The sequence below is a fragment of the Acomys minous genome, assembly GCF_964271855.1.
Source record: "Acomys minous genome assembly, chromosome: 6".
Classification (NCBI taxonomy): Eukaryota; Metazoa; Chordata; class Mammalia; order Rodentia; family Muridae; genus Acomys; species Acomys minous.
In genome coordinates this window covers 18,253,153-18,270,886 of record NC_140487.1, presented here as the reverse complement: position 1 = coordinate 18,270,886, position 17,734 = coordinate 18,253,153, and the positions used below count along the sequence as shown (strand labels likewise).

Below are 17,734 nucleotides of genomic sequence, written 5' to 3'. Positions count from 1 at the left end.
TCCAATGATACTAAAATCTGCATACACTCAAATGTTTTATCTTAGTGGGCGTGATATTTGCAAATAACATATACATTCTCTGTACCTTATCTCTAAATTACAAACAATAATGTGCGTAGTGTAGATGTTATATGAAGAACTGCTATACTACATTCTTTAGTAAATCAGGACAAGGAAAATGTACAAGTTTAATACAGACACAAATTACGTATACATGTATGTATACATATACATACGTATATATGAAGAGAGAGATGTGTGTGTGTGTGTGTGTGTGTGTGTGAGAGAGAGAGAGAGAGAGAGAGAGAGAGAGAGATTTTCATGCAGCTAATCTAGCTCACTATGTAATTGAGGCTGGCTTTGAACTTTTTGGACTTTTTGCTTTGGGACTCTTTGGATATTAGAGAGGTACACCACCATACACAATGTAAAACACGTGCTTTGCTCTGTGGTGGTTGAACCCGCAGATACAGAATTGGATGATATAACGGGCCAAGAGTGCTATTATAAAATGCATGGAAATTTCTCTCTCTTGCTCTTTCTATTGTACTCACCCTTTTTGTGATGATTTGTCAATATAATGCCTATTTAATAAGATGAAGTGAAGTGACTGATGTAGGTGTTGTGATGCATTAGGCACCAGGGAAGGGTTACTTGAAGCTAAGCACTGACACATCGGATAGCGCGGACAGCAGCTTAGGTGCACAGGAACCACGGGTGGCATGAAGCTCGGGGCGGGCTGAACAGGACTCAGAAAAATCTCATCACACTCAGAAATTAAAACGTGTGAATCGTGTATTTCTGGAATTGTCCACCTAATATTTTCAGACTTTGATTTAGTGATAACTGCAACTTCATAAAGCAAACTCACAGGTAAATGAGGGACTCTTGTTTTCCTGTAGCTATATCCTGTTTCCTGTCCCAATATTTGCTCTTTTTCAGTGTAAGAAGGCTTTTCTCTTCCAACTGTTCCTGTTGTTTTTTTTTTTTTTACCTTTTCGTGACTAATCCATGTTTGTCTTAGTCTAGTGGTCCTCAAGGAAGCTTTACTGACAACCTAACCCAGCAGGAGGGTGACGCTCTCCTAAATAGTATTAAATTAGCCTTAAAAAGCCATCCCTCTTCTGCCTGTTTCCTGCAGGGATCATGTCTTTTTACTCATTCCTGTATCCCAACTTTTCAACACCGTGTGAGTAGATACTTGGAGTTCATGACCGGTTTGGGGACTAACCAAAGAGTGTCTAGTTATGAGCCCCCAATCCTGAATTTTCTACTACATCCCCCATCATTACTTTTCAGTGGAAATTAAAATGGACCACATAAGTCAAAGTGTGTGCACTGGCTCGATCATGCTATCTGCCTTCTGAGAAGCAATACAACACTTTGAGGCCAGGGTTAAAGATTTGGGCTTAAAGCTTCTGGCATTTCCGGAGTAGGACACACTCTAGGTGGAGCACTCGCGAGGAAGGTGGGGACTTCGCTGCCACGCCCACGAATCGGTGACGGAAGGGGCAGGACTCGGGGGCGGGGCCTGCTCTGGGCGGAGCACTCGGGAGGAAGGCGGGGTCTCTACGCGGTGACCACGCCCCGGGGCGGCTCCGGGCGAGGAGGAAGGCGGGGCTCCGCGGCGTGGAGGTCCGCACCGAGGCCGCGGAGGTGGTTCGGTCGTGGGCCCCGCGGGTGGCCCGGGTCATCGCCCGCGCCTCGGCGGCCATCTTGCCCGCGCCCGGGCTCCCGCGGCGGGAGGGGCGGCTTCCAGGCCGGAAACGGCTGTGTGGCGGGCAGCAAGCCACCTCCTCAGGTCAGTGAGTGCTGCCGGGAGCGAGTGTCGGTCGGCGTGAGGCCCGGGGCGGCAGCGGCGGGCGGGTGGCATCCTGGACGGTGGGATGGTCACGGCGCCGCGCGGCCGGCGGGCCTCGTGTGGAGCCCTCGGGCGGCCGCGTGGTGACCGTCTTTTGGGCGGCCGCGGAGGGCGTGTGGAGCCGCGCGACCCCCTTGGCCGGGCTGCTCAGCCTGGTGTCTGGAACGTGGGAACCGCCTTCTGATTCCGGGTCTACCCGGAATAACAACAAGATGAGTTCCAGTTGTACCCTGTTACCTTCTCGTTAAAGGGCCTGTCAACCCTGTGAGCTCTGTTCTCTACCTACGGGAGGAATGCAGATTCCTTGAGAGGAATGGGACCTCTCTGCTTTGCTGAAGCAGATGACTCTTAATTGGCTTTTTTGAATAACTGTACTTTAACGAAAATTTAGACATGTGCAGTGCATCTTGGAGATGGTAGTACAGCGATTTAGCACGGTAGGAAAGTAGACAACCCCCCAAAGCATATAATTCTTTTTTATTATTATTATTATAGTGTATTGAACTTGTGGCCAGTAGTCACGTGGGGTTGAGATGTGTTATAAATGTTAAGTACAGACTAGATTCCTAAGATTTAATACAAAAATGTAAAAAATTGTGCTTTTTTTGACATTGGTTGCATATTTTAAAAAATATTTTTGACTTGATGAGTTAAAAGATAATTACAAATTTCATTTGCCACTTTCTAAATGTGCCTTCTGGAGAACTATAGGTAGTGGCTTGCTGTGTTTCTTTCAGGTTGTGTTATGGATGTTCTAGTGGTGAACAGGGACTTTATGTGGTTTTCATTTACTGAGAACCTTTGAAGGGAAATTACTAAACTTGACGGTGAGGACCTACATTACTGCCAACTCTTACCTTCAATGATTTTGCCCGGTCTCTAACATCTGAAAGCCTTCACTTCCAGGACAGTTGAAAGAGTGGTAGGGACGCGAGCATCTATGAAGCAGAGAACTCAGTGTATTTGATAGTAGAACTTGGTGAGGTGGAAATAAATAAACTTCACCCAACTGTTAGGGACTTGTAAGGGTCGGAGCTAGTGAGTGGCTGAAGAGTTTCTGAGTCCTTATTGTTTGTTTTTTTAGCTCTCCTCCAGACCAGATCATTTTATGTATGTTAATGAGCAAGAGCCCATATGTATTGTGTATTAGATCTCTTAACAGGATGGTTGTAGACACATTGCGTTTTCCGGGGCCATCTTTGCAATGTGCAGTAGCATCAGCTTAGCACTTAGACCGGCTAGCAGTTTAAAGCTCACTTTCTGATATTTTCATTTTGCCCTGGGCCCTGCAAATTAGGTAGCTGATCCTTTTCTCCAGCACTAGTCGAAGATGGAAGTTGACAGACCTGGCACAAGAAGCAAAATGTCTCTTCTTGTCTTTAGTCCCTAACAAAATGAGAAGGATTTTTATTAGTTCCCTTTCAGCTTACAAAAGTTCTGAGGTTTCATATGCGTTACTGTCGTAATTTTGTGAGTGGTAACAGTATTTTACAAGTATAGCATCAGGAATGCTGATTGGTTCTTCACTGAGCATCATGCAAATCACATTTTTTTTTTTAAATTAGGTTTTTCATGACAGGGATTCTCTGTGTAATAGCTTTGGCTATCCCAGACTCTCTTTGTAGACCAGGCTGGCTGGCCTTGACCTCACAGAGATCCACTTGCCTCTAATTCCCCAGTGCTGGGATTAAAGGAGTACACCACCACACCTGGCTTGTAAATCACATTGTTAAAGTTGCAGTGTCTTAATTTCATTTTTGTTGCTGTGATAAAATAGTTTGCCAGAAGCACCTTCTGGGAGGAGAGTTTATTTTGGCCTACATTTCCAGGCTGCAGTCCATCATTTTAGAAGGCAAGGTGACAGGAACTCGAAGCAGCGAGGCACATTGCTTTTGTCGTCAGCAGCTGGAGTCAATAGATTAACGTGTGTATGTTTACTGCTCAGCTCCTTATCTCTACTCTCAGCCATCTCAGGATTCCCTAGCCTACTGGAATGGTACCGCCCACAGTAGGTTGGTCTTCCTCCTTCATTTAATATACTCAAGGTCAATCACCTGTACACAGGCCCACTTGCTAACCTGATCTCCACAATCCCTCATTGAGAGTCTCTTATCAGGTGCTTCTGAACTGTTAACTTGTCAGTTAAAACTAACCATCACATACAGAAACCTTATTGTTTTTTGTTTTGAGGCAGGATTTTAAGTGTCTGAGGTTGACTCTGGATTCTTGATCCACTTACCTCCACCTCCCAAATGGCAGGATCACAGCTGTATACCACCGCACCTAGCTTACAGTAACACTTTTGAATTACATTTTTAAATTGGACTTTTCTATGTGGAATATAAGGTGTTTTGTTTTGTTTTCTTACCATACATAATTTGTGTCAGGAGTAAGAATACAGCATGGAGTCCTAGGTTAAACTATGTTTAAATGTTGAGTTTTTCTTTTCCTTTTTGTTGTTGTTGTTGTTGTTGTTGTTTTAGGGACATAGCAAGAATCTCAAGACATATTTAAGAAGCTTCCTCTATTTGTGAGAATCTAGGTATGGGCATTGTCTCTTACTCTAGGTGGTATCTAGTTTCTCTTTGCTGTCCTACATGTTTCATTTTCTGTAATTTGCCTCTCTTCTTCCTCATTTTTTCAGTTTTCAAACTCTTTTTCTATTGTGTCTATATTTCATGTGTCTATTCATTAGAATGCAGTTTTGTTAGAACAAGATTTTATCTGCCCCTGTCTGTCACGAATTATGAGAATCGAGAACAGTGCCCGGAACATACAATAAATAAACAGCTACAGAACGAGCAGAATACAGTGTATTAGAATAACCCCTTTTATGGTGCCTTTCTTTTGGGTCTCCCGTCTCTAGAACCAACTGTTACAGTGAGAGCTTTGTTCTTGGCTTAGGGCCAAGTTCCACTACCAAAAAAGAAATGTTGTGGTTTTTTGGTGGAGGGGGTGGTAGGAAAAGGTAGAAGCTCAAGGAAACTGTAGAACTTTGAGATAACAGTTGGGAGAGCTGCTCATGGACTCCTTTAACACATACGTTCACTCGGCAAACACTAACCGTCCACCAGCTAATTTTCTGCTATGTACTGGAAATACGGTGGAAACAAAAGATATTTCCTCTTTTGGCATGGAAGAACTAACCTAGTAGAAGAGACTTAAATACCTGTTTTAAAGAGAAAGAATACTATTCAGTGAGAGAATATTTCTAGACAGGAGAACATAAAAGTTACGGCCAAGAATTTGGGAGGAATGAGAAGGAACAGTGAATATATTCAAAATACTTTGTGTCCATGAAATTCTCAAAGAATTGCTAAAAATATAATATTAGGAAAAATAAGGTGAAAGAAGAAGACATCTAACATAATTTTTAGCCTACACGTTTACATTGTGTATACATACAAACCTTTACATATGAACACATAAACTATACATGCTCATCTCACACATGCACAACACAAATGTTTTTTGAAGGATCATAGTGGAAAGATGAATTGTTGAGCCTAGATTTCGCATAGGCTATAGGGCCTTGAGAATAGCTTCTGTGTAGTATCCTGAGTCAAGGAGAGAAAGAGGTAAATGATTGAGATAATGTAGGATTAAGGAAAGACAAACAATAAAGTAGAAAAAAATAATGAATTAAAAGTGATATTAAGGTTGTAATTGAAATGACAGATTCTAGGCTTCAGAAGTGTTAAAGAAGAAAATAAAGCCAGTATGAGAATTTCTAGATTGAGAATTCATGTCTAAATATGTTTGTAGGATCAGGAAGTAAAACAGTAATGTGTGAGTTGAATACTTATCAAAGTACATCTCTGTTAGGAATGTGTCTTAGTCTCTGTACCTGATTCTTGCAGTAGATGTAGGTGGACTCAAGTTCACCTTCTGAAAACTGAAATTTGGTTGTACAAGTAGAGTTGAAGTGAGATTTGTAAACGTTTTGTTAATTTTGTATCTAACGTATTCTTGCCAGCCTCATGGATGTACTTAATATTTGCATCAGCCCTTATTTTTTCAAATTAGATTAAAAAAAAAAACTATTCCAGTTTTAGTCAAAAAAATATCTGGGCTTATAAAGTTGAAAACTAAGAGCCTCTTAACTCATTTAATAAATGAATCACGTGAAAGTCAGACCTCACTGTCCACTCAACTGTGGAGAATGTCCTGTCCATTGGCTAGATCTGGGTAGGGCTTCGAAGTTTACTGCACGTATTGTCCTTGGCTGGTGCCATAATCCCCTGGAGGGAGAGGCCTAGTAGCACTCAGAGGAAGGATAGCAGGTTACCAAGAAGAGACTTGATACCCTATGATCATATACAGGGGGAGGAGGTCTCCCTCAGTCAGAGTCATAAGAGAGGGGAGTAAGAGGAAAATGGGAGGGAGGGAGGAATGGGAGGATACAAGGGATGAGATAACAATTGAGCTGTAATATGAATAAATTAATAAAATATATTAAAAAATAAATGAGTTACTTACTTCATTTTCCCAAAGTAAGTGTTACATATGTACTGCTGATTATAAACAGATGATTTTGAGATAAAACACAAGCATATTTTAAAAACCTAGTTCTGTTAGCATATATTAAAATGTAATTAATATGTGATTGCTGAAACTGCTTATTAAAACTGAAGTTAATGATAGGATTTTAAAAACGAATCAGTTTAAAGAGACTATTCAGTAACATTATAAGCGACCCATGAATGAGCAAAATTTGGGAAACACTAATCTAAATGACTTTATTACTGAGTAGATGAATAAATCGTCCTATAACCAATTATAGCAAAACTAGAATATAAATCTTATATCTCCTTTATAAATCCCAGTTTTCATTCTGCCTAGTTCTTACTGTTGAAAGTTGAAGAAGCCAATGTCCTAGCATGATATTACACTTCACATTTGTGGTGTTCATTATATTTTGTGCATATAGTTAAGTTATTAAAAAGTTACTGAGTTAACTAGTGGTGACTAGCTCTCTGTGGCTAGGAAGTCCCATAGTAGCACAGACATAGAACATGTACTATTGAGGAGGTTCCACTAAATGCTCCTCTAACCATCACTTAGGATCATGATTCATTACTGCTTTTAAGTTTTCCCCCATCATGGGTCTAGTACTTACTAATTTACTTATTATAGCGAGGTTATTATAACCCAAGGTTAATTTGAAGGCTGAAGGAATTGTACAATTAAGGTAATTTATCATGGGAAATAACGCTGGGATAGGGTTCTAAAATCACTACTAGATCACTTTGTTGGAGGAAGTGGTTACACTTCTTTCTCCATTTTTAAACAAATGAACATTATCTTGGATCTTTAGCTGGAGAGGAAAATAAAAATACAGAGAAAAAGAATGTACTTGTGTAGAGAATTCAATGAAAGGATTGAATTTTGTTGATACTTTAAACCTCTTTTTTTCATACACTTTCAGTGAATGGACCTGACTGGACTTTTTGAGCCCATCAATAAACATGAGTGGTACCAAGCCTGATATTTTGTGGGCACCACACCAGGTTGATAGATTTGTTGTATGTGACTCGGAACTGAGCCTTTATCATGTGGAATCGGCTGTGAATTCGGAACTCAAAGCTGGATCATTACGTTTATCTGAAGACTCTGCAGCAACATTACTATCAATAAATTCAGATACACCCTATATGAAATGTGTTGCATGGTATCTCAATTATGATCCTGAGTGTCTCCTAGCAGTTGGACAAGCAAATGGCCGAGTTGTACTTACAAGTCTTGGTCAAGATCATAACTCTAAGTTTAAAGATTTGATAGGAAAAGAATTTGTCCCAAAACATGCTCGACAATGCAATACCCTTGCATGGAATCCACTGGATAGTAACTGGCTTGCTGCCGGTTTAGACAAACACAGAGCGGACTTTTCAGTTCTAATATGGGATATCTGCAGCAAGTATACTCCTGATATCGTTCCCATGGAAAAAGTGAGAATGTCAGCAGGCGAAGCCGAGACCTTATTAGTAACAAAACCACTGTATGAGTTAGGGCAAAATGATGCTTGTCTGTCTCTTTGTTGGCTTCCACGAGACCAGAAACTTCTTCTGGCTGGCATGCATCGTAACCTAGCCATTTTTGATCTTCGGAACACAAGCCAGAAGATGTTTGTAAATACAAAAGCTGTTCAAGGAGTGACAGTAGACCCCTACTTCCATGACCGTGTGGCTTCCTTCTATGAAGGTCAGGTTGCAATATGGGATCTCAGAAAATTTGAGAAGCCGGTTTTGACTTTGACTGAACAACCAAAGCCCTTGACAAAAGTAGCATGGTGTCCAACTAGGACAGGTCTGCTTGCCACTTTAACAAGGGATAGTAATATTATTAGACTGTATGATATGCAGCATACACCCACTCCCATTGGGGATGAAACTGAACCCACAATAATTGAAAGAAGTGTGCAGCCTTGTGATAATTTCATTGCTTCCTTTGCATGGCATCCAACGAGTCAAAACCGAATGATAGTTGTGACTCCCAACCGCACAATGTCTGACTTTACTGTATTTGAAAGGATATCTCTTGCCTGGAGCCCGATTACATCTCTAATGTGGGCTTGTGGTCGTCATTTATATGAATGTGCAGAAGAAGAAAGTGATGATTCCTTAGAAAAAGATATAGCAACAAAAATGCGTCTTCGAGCCTTATCAAGGTATGGACTTGATACAGAACAGGTATGGAGAAACCACATATTAGCTGGAAATGAAGACCCACAGCTCAAGTCACTCTGGTATACTCTGCACTATATCCTTTGTCATGTTAACTTTTGAGGCAAATTGGGTAAACGTGCTAAGTGTTTTACATGTAAATACAAATTATATAATCTAAAATTCTGAGATAATGTTTAAAACTATTGAAAAGTTTTAGTTTGTAGAATAAAGCGGTCAATAAGGTGAAACTATCTTGTTTGTGTAGATTCTTATTGTGAGTTAGCTTCTAATTAAAATAATTTTAACTTTGAAATATTTTATTATGTATAATTACCAGTATTTCCTATGCATTTAAATACTTATGAAGCAGTATACAGAAGATATGGATCAAAAATCTCCAGGCAACAAAGGATCACTGGTTTATGCAGGAATTAAATCAATAGTAAAATCATCTTTGGGTAAGAAAATTCCATTTTATATTTTCAAATGCATTTATAACTTCTGTACTCTTACTTGATTTCTATTTGATTATTTCAGGACTGTGTACACAAATATCCTTTTTATCCCTCTTGGCTTTCTTATTCGAAGTTCAGTGAATTTTTGGTGAATTGAGTGTATTTATATGTGTAATGTTTTACAAAAGGAACTTTGATTCTTTGATGGACTATGTACATCAGATCTTTCAGGAATCTACTCATTTTTGATTCTGTGCTATTTATTTGAAAATCTACCTTAAGAGAGGTACCATAGAAATTCATTTATAAGATGCTGATTGTCAGTTTGAATTTTATCAAAACATCTTGTTTTTTAAAGACTAACTTAAAAGACTCCTAACAAGAAGATCCCTTTTATTTTGCTTCCCAAGTGCAAGCACTATGATAGGACATGAAGTCTGGCCTAACTTGAAGAATACCTAAAAGTCCTTGATGAGGAAGTGAAGGACTCAGTTAATCAATGAGTTAATGCGAGATTTAAATTGATAAACTATTTAAGAATAAAAGACCTCCCTACAAAAACAAAAACAAAAAAATCCAACACCTTTAAACTAGCTGCTTTAAGCAGTTGTTACTCTTTTTATTAGAATTGTGACAATATTATATTGTTTCTTAGAATTCAATCTCTGTTTGTACTCTGTCCAGTTAAGGTTCTAGAAAAATAATTTACATTATTAGTTAAAGCCATAGCAGAAATAAGTAGATTTTCTTTAAAGTGTTTGCTTTGCTATGTTACAAATAATACACAGTACATAACGACATGTGTTTTTAGAGTAGGTTTAACATTTCAGTTAAGCTGCTGCATTTGTTATAGTGGGCTTTCTTTTGGAGGACTTGGTGTTTTTCCTACTAAAACTATACCAGAAACAGTAATCTTTATCATAAAAAATAAAGTGAACAAGTTTAATGAGAAACTGCATTATTTATTAGCAAAAATAAGAAGGCAGGCAGGAATATACCATGATTTATGAGTTTAAGTACTCTCAAGAATTAAGTACTATGTTGATAAAATTCATAGTACTGGGCAATGGGATAAGAGTCTAGAGTGTAAGAGGAAAAATAACCAGAGAGCAGTATGTTGGAAATACTGGTGCTTTATGAGATAGATGAGCTTGCTCAGAGTAATAGCAGAAAGTGGGAGACTGGTGGTGGGATAGAAAAAACCCTGGGAACCGTATATTCATGTAGACAAGGGAAAGAAGTCATTCACATATTAGATCCAATTAACTGAATGAACTGAACAGTATGAGGTGAAACCACCAATTATGAATAATTAAAAACATTGGCTGTTTAGGGAGGATAAAATGGTAACTAGTAGCAGGAGCCAACCTAGAGTGGAGGGAGAGCTCTTGTTGCTTTGGTTTCAGTTTCAGTATAAGCCTCAGCATGTTTAAATGCTGATTGAAAAAGCCATGTTCACACATTATAGATAATAATTCTTTTCTTCATTGTGTGTATGTGGGAGGGTGGGCATGCACATGCTGTTGTGCACATGGGGAGGCCAGAAGACAACTCTTGGGAGTCAATTCTAGTCCATCTACTTTGCTGAGGGAGGGTTTCTCGGATGGTTTATGAACTTCGTGCTCAGCGCACCAGCCAGGGTGAGTTTCCTCTCCCACCTCTGCTCCAAATTCAGTGAATGCAGTTTTTCATTTTTCTATTGCATAGCATATGTAGCTCTCTTTCATAGATATGTTAGAGTTTTATAGTTATTAAAATTATAGTGGAATGATAGATTTGAAGTTCATGATACTGCATTTTTTTTATAACCCTGATTACCCTTAGCATAGTTGCCAAGCTAAGAAAGAATCTCTGAGCTGCCAGTGTTCAGTTCATTGTATTAAAAGTGGTCTCTTTAAAAATAAGTAATTTGGGGCTGGAGTTGGGAGCATACTTGCCTAGCATGCATGAAAGCCCAGGGTGAATCCCCAGCTGAGTGTGTTGGTGAGTCCTGTAGCCTCTGCTCTTGGGAGGTGGAGGCAGACAGCTCAGAAGTTTAAGCTTATCCTTGCTTAGATAGTAAGTGTAGGGCCAGCTTGGACCACATGAGAGCCTGTCTCAGGCGGGGTGTGGGGAAGTAATTGTGGTTTGAGAGTGTTGCTCAGCAATAGGTTGGTACTTAGCATACATGAAGTCTTGAGTTCACACCCCATTCCAATCCCACAAAGAAAACCTCCTGGGTGGTGATAAAACTCAGTGATAGAGTTTTTCATGGGACGTATCCCTTGGACTAGTGTTTTGATATAAGTGAGTATATACCGTTTGTCTCTTTTTGCTTCTGGGTGAACTCACTCATTATGATAATTTCTAGGTCAATCCATTTGTCCACAAATTTCAGGAATTCCTTGTTTTTAATAGCTGAGTAATACTCCATAGTGTAAATGTACCATAGTTTCTTAGTCCATTCTTCTACTGAGGGACACTTAGTCTGTTTCCATGTTCTGGCTATTGTGTATAAAGCAGCTATGAACATGGTTGAGCATATGTCCCTGTTGTGTGTTAGGGCATTTTCTGGGTATATTCCAAGGAGTAAGATAGCTGGGTCTTGAGGAAGCCCTATTCCCATTTTTCTGAGAAAACGCCAGATAGCTTTCCAAAGTGGTTGTACTAGTTTGCATTCCCACCAGCAGTGAAGGAGTGTTCCTCTCTCTCCACATCCTCGCCAACATGTGGTGTCATTTGAGTTTTTGATCTTACCAAGAAAGTGGGTCAGAGGAGAGGACATCCTATTGAGACTTTAGGCGAGAGTAGCATGGAAGAATGGGGAAATAATAGGACCCACAGTGTTCTGGAAACCTACAAGAAGAACTTTATGACAGGCAGATCTGGGTCCTAGGGTCCTCCTCAAACTAAGGCACCAGCCAAGGAGAAATAGGCAGTAAACTTCGAACCCCTACCAAGACCTAGCCGACGAACACGATATTCTCCACTGTTGAGTGGAGAGTGAGATCTGATTCTCACATGAACTCTGGCGCCCCTTTTCTGACCATGTCCCCTGGATGGGGAGGCCTGGTGGCACTCAGAGGAATGATAGCAAGTTACCAAGAAGAGACTCGATAATCTTAGAGCATACTCCCTCAATCACAGACATAGGGGAGGGGAGAAGGGGGGAAGTGGGAGGGAGGGAAGAATGGGAGGAAACAGGGGAAGGGCTAACAATCAAGATGTAATATGAATAAATTAATAAAAAATGGTTAAAAAAAACCTCAGTGATAGAGCACCTGCTTAGCATATTCAAAGCCAGGGGTTAATCCATAGAACCACAAAATAGTAATCTCAAATGTAATTATTTAATTTTAAACAACCCACCTTACAACTTCTCCATAAGGCAAAAAGATGTAGTTTGAAATAAAATACTAACATGGATAATATTTTAGACTTGTCACAAACCAACATCAAGGTGATAATCACCCAAGTTACTTAAAAGTTTGAATTTTTGGTATTGTGGAGATTGAGAGCTTAGACCTGTTTTTATCCTTGTAAGGTAAGGTAAATGATTCTTATATACATAGATGTACATATATAAAGTTTAACTTAAAAGTGACAACAAAGTTTTAAATATTTTTCTCAATATTCTTTTGTTTGTTTTGAGACAGGATCTCTCTATGCAGTCCTGGCTGTCCTGGAACTCACTATGTAACCGAGCTGGTCTGGAGCTCGTATAGACATCCATTTACCCCTGCATTCCTAGTGATGTGACGAATGGCATGCACCACCACACCTGATTATTTTTCTCTTTTTAATGTTTTTTTATTCTTTTGATCCCTTGACAGATGAATTGTAGCTAGTCAGCTTTGGACCCTTTATTACTTTTCTATAACATCGATTGTCTGCCTGAGTCAGAAGTCTGGACACTGCTCAGGGCCCTATGCTAAAATGAAGGCTGTGGCTAAACTTTTAGTATTTCCTTCTAGAGATCAGAATATTTATTCTAAATTCATGTGGTTGATGGTCAAGTTCAGCAACCACAGAGACAGGTTGAAAATACATGTAGGAGACAAAGGAAAGTTCCTAGGAACGGGAAGGAATTGGATTTAGATGATATTGCCTTTAGATAGAAAGATGCACATATCCTTGGTTAGCAGGGTGGAGGGAGCATATTTGGGTTGAGTGACCAGCGGCTGAGAGTCTGAGGGTTCCCTGGTAGTTGTAATTGTAGGACTATTTTATGTTCTTCTTTCTGGTTGGGTGATGGCCAGGCCCTACCTATATCTCCTAAAGGTTGTTTACTGGTTTTTACTAGGCTGCCTTCTCACAGATTACCTTACCAATATGGTAGCTCTGCCTGCTTTCAGACCAGCAGAAGATCTCTGTTCTACTGCTTCTCTTACTTGTTGACTCTCTTTAAGGGCTGGCCTGTTTAGCATAGGCCTAGACCACATAACTGGACATTGAGTCACTCACAGTCAATTGAGTAAGGACCTTTGCTACATCTGTAAAATTCTTTAATGTCTGCTAGGCTGTTTAGAAACAAATCACATACTCAGATTAAAATACAGAGGAGAGTGTTGCTCCCAAGATCTAAAAACCTTGGGGGCCTACTTCATTCTGCCTAGAATCAGCAGATTGAATTCTAAAAGCTCATCTATTTGCTAAAGATTGTATATGTAAGTATATTGAGTCCTGTGTAAGTACATACATATATAATTGTTGTAAATTGTGAAATATAAATTATTAAATAAAGGAAGTTTGTAATATGGACACTCATGTTTTCTATTCCATAATTTACTTTTTTTTCCCTGAAAATAATGTATTTTTGACAATTTGATCATAATACTTTCTAGAATATTTAGGAATTTGTTATAGTTGTTAGAATCTCTAAAATTCATATTTGTACATTTTTGTCTTTGCCATTATTATCATATATGAAATTACTTTGCCATTATAACCAACTACCATGATTTCAGTGTAAATAATGCTATGAAAATAGTTTTTTTCATTAAAAAAAGATAACATAGTTTCAATTTTAATTTTCAAATTTAATAGCGTGAGACATAGTCAGGTTATTGCCATTGCATTTTTTTCCTTATTATTTCCCTTGAAGTCCTTTGATGATTGTAATCTCATTTTTCATGCATAGAGATAGTTAGCACCATATAACAGTCAGACAGAGGTGGTCCAGACCTCCTCTGTTAAGGAATATGTGATACAGATACACAGACGCAGACAAAGGGAAGAGAGGTCAAGTGCCTTGGATCTCCATGGTAGAGGGCGTTTCTTGCAAATAAAACAATTCAACTATCTACTCATTGGAGCTTGGGTTTTAGTGAGAGAAGAGATGTGAGAGCTTATGTTAGGTACCATCTGCGGGACATAAAGGTAATAAGTGAGTTAAATAACAGAGGGATCTGTCTTAGGTTAGAGGGGCGGAGCAGAGACTCAGCTTCGTGGGCCAGACCACTATTCTTACAGCAATGGCTTCTTAGTAACTCAGCTTGGTCCATAACGTTTTATTTGTGGTATACTGCTCATTTATGCTTTTGTAAGATTATGACTTAGAAATTGAATATTCTAATGTTGAAATGTTTCTTTGTAAAGCTGAATGAAGTGTTTCCTACTATATTTCAAAGTAACAATAAATAAAACACTCTAAAATGTTTTCTGTTTTTAGGAATGGTGGAAAGCAGCAGACATAATTGGAGTGGCTTGGATAAACAAAGTGATATTCAGAACTTAAATGAAGAGAGGATTTTAGCATTACAGCTTTGTGGGTGGATTAAGAAAGGAACGGATGTAGACGTGGGGCCGTTTTTGAACTCTCTTGTGCAAGAAGGAGAGTGGGAAAGAGCTGCTGCTGTGGCTTTGTTCAACTTGGATATCCGGCGAGCAATCCAAATCCTGAATGAAGGGGCATCTTCAGAGAAAGGTACAGGTTACGCTCTGAGGCTTGGCAGTTCAGACAGTGCTAACGAAAGGATATGGGTAGTTTGCAGTTACCTAGTCAGTATTTTATTATTATTATTATTATTGAAAAGGAGAGTATATAGTGCTGAGCAGTGAATATTAGCCAATCCCATTACTATATTCCTGGGGATAGGCCAGTAAAAACATGTATCTTAAATTTCATTGTAATTAATATAAGTTTTCTAGCATGTTTTTCCCATTAAAGGTAGATCACATACGTTAAGGAATATATATTAGAACTGCTTTAGTTATAAGCACTTTTACTTTAAACAGCTGGATATAATTTTGTGTAGACTTTCTTTTTTGATAGGCAGATAAATAACATTTCTGTTTAGGCCAGTATAGATTCTTACGAAAAGCATATTTTGATTTGGAAATGTTTCTTCTTGAGACTGAAATACATGTTCTGTGAAGCATAAAAAGAAAAGGAAAGAAGAAAGAGAGAGAAAAAGGTGATAAAGTTTATTATTTTGAGAATTTGTCAGAGGACCCTTAGGGAAACAAATCAGTAAAAAAACCCTAAGATTTTGTTGTTGTTGTTTTTTATTCTTTTTTTTATTATTATTAAAAATTCCTAAGGTGTATATAGCTATTTATCTTTAATATACGTAGAAAATAATTTATGAATATTTAGAATGCTGAATTCTTACTCGCTTTATCCCACTTTCAACCAATTGTAGTTCAGTTGTACCATAAAATAAAAACATGAAATTGACTGTAACATACTTAGTTTAATTCTGTTTGTTTCTGAGACGGAATTTCTTTCTGTCATAGCCCTGGCTGTCCGAGAACTGTCTTTGTAGACCAGGCTGGCCTTGAACTCAAAGTGATCCGCCTGCTTCTGCCTTCTAAGTGCTGGCATTAAAGGCGTGTACCACCACACCCAGCATTTCATTCAAAAAGTTTTTAAAAAGTTAATACTTTTCCCTGAGCATCTTTAGCGGTGCTTCAGGGAAAGCCTTCTGCACTTGACACTATGACATGTCTACTGTCATTAAAGAACACATAGGAGACCCTGAGTTCAGTGTGCAGCAGCCTCCCCTCTGAAAAAGCACTGGTTTTCTAACTTAATTTTGCTATAACCTAAAAGCATATTTTCCTTACCATATGTACCTGGATAATTTGGTATCTGAATGCTTTTATTTTAAAAGACTTAAAACATATCTTAATGCAGAGGAAGGAAGCGCCAAGTATCTTGGATCACATTTCTGTAAAAGTGGGAGCTATGATTTTTATTGGAAAAGAGAGAATGGTTAGAATCAAGAGCTGTAAGACAGAAAATGTTCCAGAGAAAAGGCACAGTGTTTCAGCGAGCATAGCTTTCGCATTTGGAGTGAAACTTAGAAGGCCATGCAGAACTAAAGAAAAGGCTCACAGCTTCCTAGGATTGCTGTATACCACATGCAGCTGTTCGTAAAAGTCATTGGTAACGACCACTGTGTGCGTATGTATGTGTTTTAGTGCAGTTTTTGATCATTCTGATAGCTCATTTTGGCCTCAAAAGTTTTCTAAGTATATTATAATAAAAATACCAAAATACTGTTTTTTTCTCCAGTTGCCACTATCAAGATAGGTATTACATAATTAGAAGTAGGAAAATAAGAAAACTTTGAAAATTTTGACCCTGTGGTAAAGTAGCTCTACTAATAGTACTCTGAAAAGGCATAATAATCTTACTGGTAAGGGTGGCAGTGATTTTGGTAAGATGGTCTCACTTGTCTTCACTTAGATACCAAATAATTATACAACATATAAGGAACTGCTGGACGACAAAGGTGAAAGCTGAATGTTACACTTGCTGCTGTGGAAGAAGTTCAGTGGTATAGCATGCCAGTGGATTCTGGGTGTAGTCTCTGGTACTGTGGAAAAAAGTACTTAAATTGCACAGGATTCACAAGTGTGTATGTTTTTTTAAGAATAGATTTTTTTTTCTTTTTACTCTACCAAATTTAACAGTCTTAAATTTTTTCTTACTCAAGTTTCTTTTTCTTGGCATAAAAATTCACCCTCTCATTACTCTGTTAAGGATTTAACATCTGTGGGGAAGGGGTTTTTAAGCTTCTGGTAACTTTGATTGGCTGTGTGTTTGTAACCCACAGGAGATCTGAATCTCAATGTGGTAGCGATGGCTTTGTCAGGCTACACAGATGAGAAGAACTCCCTTTGGAGAGAGATGTGCAGCACACTACGCCTGCAGCTCAACAACCCCTATCTGTGCGTCATGTTTGCGTTTCTGACGAGTGAAGCAGGGGCTTATGATGGGGTCCTGGTGAGGATTTTGTTTCTCTAGATGTTTCTATAAATTAACAGGTTTGCTCTTTGTAGTTCTGTACAGAGCCAAGACTATTTCATCTTTTACTGAAGAACCTAGTTGTAGAAATGTACAACTATAAACATACACCCACATTTGCTGTTTAAATACTCTATTTGTGTGCCTGCGTAGACAACTGATGATCAGTCAGTTAAGTTTTGACAAGATATCAATACATCTTAAATAAACATTGGTCATTTTCAGACAAGTTCTATTTGGAAAACAAATTATATAATCACATTAATTATAATAAACTACATTTTATTTAGTCATTTCAGTCATTTATTTAGTCTTTCAGTGATTTCTTTTCCCCCCCAGTCATTTCTTTTTCTTTCCTGACTTGGTCACTTGTGTAAGCACATCGTATCTTCCTTGTCACAAACTGAGGAAAGAGTGAAGTGAGGTTTCCTTATCCATTTCAGTTGTTGAGTTACAAGCTTCACATTAAAACTGCTTTGCTTTGTGCTGTTTGTCTCTTTCCAACAATGAAAAGAACTTC

The 17,734-nt window shown here is 38.7% G+C and overlaps 1 protein-coding gene across 3 annotated transcripts in view; it reads left to right on the top strand.

Annotated features, from left to right (window-relative positions):
- The first annotated feature begins 1,536 nt into the window (after window positions 1-1,536).
- The window catches only part of MIOS (meiosis regulator for oocyte development), a 30,913-nt gene continuing 14,715 nt past the window's right edge, over window positions 1,537-17,734 (top strand). Inside the window, exons 1-6 of one of the 3 annotated variants that reach the window (XM_084786917.1) lie at window positions 1,537-1,801; window positions 4,345-4,403; window positions 7,290-8,620; window positions 8,886-8,984; window positions 14,632-14,886; window positions 17,024-17,193. In XM_084786917.1, coding sequence (XP_084643043.1) covers window positions 7,330-8,620; window positions 8,886-8,984; window positions 14,632-14,886; window positions 17,024-17,193 — 1,815 coding nt within the window. In that variant the 5' untranslated portion in view covers window positions 1,537-1,801; window positions 4,345-4,403; window positions 7,290-7,329. Of the gene's footprint in view, window positions 1,802-1,844; window positions 2,126-4,344; window positions 4,404-7,289; window positions 8,621-8,885; window positions 8,985-14,631; window positions 14,887-17,023; window positions 17,194-17,734 lie in introns of those variants that run through there. The other 2 variants (XM_084786916.1, XM_084786918.1) reach the window with 2 other exon arrangements.